The sequence below is a fragment of the Vitis riparia genome, chromosome 7 (genome assembly GCF_004353265.1).
Source record: "Vitis riparia cultivar Riparia Gloire de Montpellier isolate 1030 chromosome 7, EGFV_Vit.rip_1.0, whole genome shotgun sequence".
NCBI classification, from domain to species: Eukaryota; Viridiplantae; Streptophyta; class Magnoliopsida; order Vitales; family Vitaceae; genus Vitis; species Vitis riparia.
The window spans coordinates 7,061,600-7,065,360 of NC_048437.1; the positions used below are offsets into that span (position 1 = coordinate 7,061,600).

General features: G+C 38.8%; 1 protein-coding gene across 1 annotated transcript; it reads left to right on the forward strand.

Moving 5' to 3' along the window:
• The first annotated feature begins 600 nt into the window (after nt 1-600).
• LOC117917843 (cyclin-D4-1-like) lies at nt 601-3,197 on the forward strand. The gene is made up of 6 exons (XM_034834271.1): nt 601-1,157; nt 1,595-1,681; nt 1,804-1,902; nt 2,004-2,208; nt 2,300-2,415; nt 2,583-3,197. Exons 1-6 carry the CDS (start codon nt 843-845, stop codon nt 2,820-2,822), a joined length of 1,062 nt encoding a protein of 353 aa, XP_034690162.1. The 5' UTR covers nt 601-842; the 3' UTR covers nt 2,823-3,197.
• The last annotated feature ends 564 nt before the right edge of the window (nt 3,198-3,761 follow it).

The following is a 3,761-nucleotide window of genomic DNA, read 5'->3' on the forward strand; positions in this document are numbered from 1 at the left end:
TTTCATTTAAAAACCCCCAAAACTCTAACCCAACCTTCTTCTGATTGAAAATTTCCTAAATCCCCAAATTACTGACGAAGCCTTAGAATCCCATGTAGTTCCCCTAATTTTTTAAAATTGGGATTAATTTAAAATAGAGGGACAAAGAAGTAAGCCTCTTTATACATAGAAAGTAGGCAATCACTTACCCTACGTTAGTAGAGTGGGAAGTTGCTTGGTTATATCAGAAGTGATCATTAAAATTCTTTGATATACCTCATCAAGTTGTAGTAGCAACTAGTTTTTTCACACATATATTGGTTAGCCACATTTGTATTAAATTTCTTCCCCGTGAAGATTTTGAAACCCTATAATTTGATAAAACCAAAATTATTGTTTGGGTGTTTCAAAAATGACAACGAAGCAAGAAATTTTCATTTTGGTAACATTTTGATTTATTTTTAAATAATTTTTTTTTTTTGTTAAAATTTTGATTGGAGTTGGAGTTGAAAGGAAATTAGGAATTTTGTGAAATTTATTTATTTTTAAAACTTTTGTAATGATTGCAATAAAATTTTCTTTCTATTTCTTACAGTCACTATAGGGATCCATAGTCTGAGCTGCTCCTGGTTCTCTCCTCCCAAATCTCTCCATTACCCTAAAGACAGATGTTCACTTCTCGCATATAAAGCTCCGTCCTTTGCATCACTCTCTTCAACGCTCCCGTCTCTCTCTAGACTCTCCCTCTCTCTCTCTCTCTCCAAATCTCCATTTCTGGCACGGTAGAACCCAGGAAAATCCTTGTCTACTATTCTCATTTGATGAGATATTGCTGGTTCTGAAGCCACATTGAGGTTTCTGCAATGGGAAGTGGTTTTGACTACTCAGTCTCAAGCCTTCTTTGCTCAGAAACCCATACTGTGTGCTTTGATGATCTTGATTGTAACGCCATTGATGAGTTTTTTCCTTGGAATTTTCAAAACCATTATCAAAACCCGATTTTTAGAAACAGTAGATCGGAGTCCGGGATTGAGTGCCCAATGCTTAGCGAAGAGCGTCTCAGAGAAATGGTTGAGAGAGAGGGGGAGTATATGCCTAGAGATGACTATCTGGGGAGGTTGAGAAGTGGGGACTTGGACCTGGGTGTGAGGAGAGAGGCTGTCGATTGGATTTTGAAGGTCTGTTCATTGATTTTATCAAATGGGGTTTTGTAGTTTGTTTGGTTCTTTTCTTTCTCTTTGTTTTACTATTTCTCCCTGGATCAGTTTCTATTTTTTTAGTTGTTTTTGCAACAGTAGTTAAGATTTTCATTTTTCCCCCTCGTTTGGCTGCTCATCCCATTTTGATCAAATTTTTTGTTTTCTTCAACATCTATTTTTCTTATCTAGGAAGTTTTCTGGTTGATGTTTACACTCTCATTGAGGCCCAATTAATTCTTGAAATGGGTCTTCTCGTTCTGTGTTTCCAATTTCCTCTGAATTTGGATTTGGGTTTTTCTTCACTCTCTTCATCTTTATTTCACCTTTTCTTTTCTTTTCTTTTCTTTTCTGGGTTTCTGATTGATAGGCTTTTGAAAATGGTCACCTGAAATTGCCTTTTTCACTGTGTTCAACAGGCTCATGCTTGTCATGGCTTCGGACCACTGAGTCTTTATTTATCTATAAACTTCCTGGATCGAGTCCTATCGGTCTACCAACTTCCTGTAAGTTAAGAAAATTGACCCAAGTGATTTTTATTTTTTTCTTCTCAAAATTGAGCTGAATTTGTTGCAATGCTGATTATGTCTGTCATTATTCTTGTTGGTCACTTGATGTGGGCATAAAGACTAGAAGGCCTTGGATCGTGAGATTGTTATCTGTAGCCTGTTTATCAGTAGCAGCCAAGGTGGAGGAGACTAACGTGCCTCTTTCTATAGAGTTACAGGTGAGAAAACTATTTGATTGATCAGCAGGAAGTTTTACCATGTTCAGGTTGTTGGAATATTTTCAATCTGATAAGCATTGTGATGTGGGTGATATGGGCAGGAGGTGGGAGACCCCAGGCTTATGTTTGAAGCTAAAACCATTAGGAGAATGGAGCTTCTGGTGTTGACCCACTTGAAGTGGAAAATGCAAGCTTTTACTCCTTGCTCCTTCATAGACTACTTCCTCAGTAAGGTTAATGACCATAAATATCCATCAGGCTCCTTAATCTCTAGATCAATACAACTCATCTTAAGCACAATTAAAGGTGAGGTTTGTGTATATATGCCATGTTTTGTGCCTTTTTGCTGTTAAAGATTTTCAGTGTTTTCTCAGTGTTGGGTGATAATTGAATGCAGGTATTGACTTCTTGGAATTTAAGGCTTCTGAAATTGCTGCAGCAGTGGCTATATGCGTTTCCGAAGAAATACAAGACATTGATAAGGCTATGTCATGTTTGATACATGTAGATGAGGTAAAACTGGTGGCACCCACCACTGAAAAGAAAGAAAGAAAGAAAAAATGAAAAAAAGATAGGACAAGTTTGCTTTTGCTCATACATATTTTGGCTTTGATTCTTTTTCCAAGTCGATGAATTAATGAAATGGAAAAGTGTGCTTTTTCTATTTGTGGGATATGCAGGGAAGAGTGTTGAAGTGTGTTCAACTGATCCAGAATGCGGCATTGCTGGGTGCTTCCACTGAAGTAGCAGGTGCCTCGGCAGCATCTGTGCCCCAGAGCCCAGTTGGGGTGTTGGATGCGGCATGCTGGAGCTATAAAAGTGATGATCTAACCGTTGGGTCATGTGCAAATTCTTCACATAATACCCCAGACGGCAAGAGGAGGAAACTAGAGAGACCATCTGGAGGGGGAGATTTCTGAGTCATGAAACGTGGATTTTGCCCCTTCACATCACACCCCCCTCTTCCCCCCAAGTCCCCAATCTGTTTGGTTGAATGGGAGTTTTGGTGTGGCTTGGACACATAGGAGCGAGGGAGAGAGGGAGAAGTTTTTGAATGAGGTGGTGGAGGGGGAATCAACAAGTTTCATGCTTTTTAGCCTGAAAAGGATAACTCCCCAGCTGTTAATTATCAGATTTCTGAACAGCTATAGCTATACAAGTAGGTGGAGGTTGAGGACCAAAATTTGAAGTTTTCATGTCTTTTGTTCAGAGGGGATACAGCTCTCTTGTTGCTGCTATTTCATATTTAGGAAAAAAAAAATCAAAAAAAAGAAAAAAAAAATGGGACTGAAAAACCCAAAAAAAAAAAAAAAATTAAAGCAGTTATTCTCCTGTTTAAAATTCTATTTCTTCTCCTGAATTTAAAAAAAATAATAATATATATTATTGTAAATTCCTTTGGGACATATTGACAACCAGGACAAAAATAGAGTAAATGTGTGATTGTGGGGGTGGTGGTGAATGGACGATTATAACCTCAATGTACTTAATTACGAGGAAACGATAAATGGTGGTACTCCTTTGTTCTGAGTTCTTATTGAAGGGTCATATTTCCAGTTCTCAGAAACCTGGGAACGACGTCGTTTTAAGCTTGGGTTTCAATGATTGTAATCGCTCCTGTAGTTGTCATGGAGATTTACTATAAGAGGTGAAAGTGAGAGGCCGAGAGGAGAGGCCCAGTGGGCCACCAACCCCTTTGTTTCGACTGTGAGACTGGTCAACATCTTTGTTTGGTCTGCACTCTAGGAAACCTTGGGAATCCAGGGTGCAGATGTACACACTGGATCACAATTTTCACATGACTCAGGAATTGAACATCACACGTGCTTTGCCCTGATGGGCCCATTCATTTCCCCTGC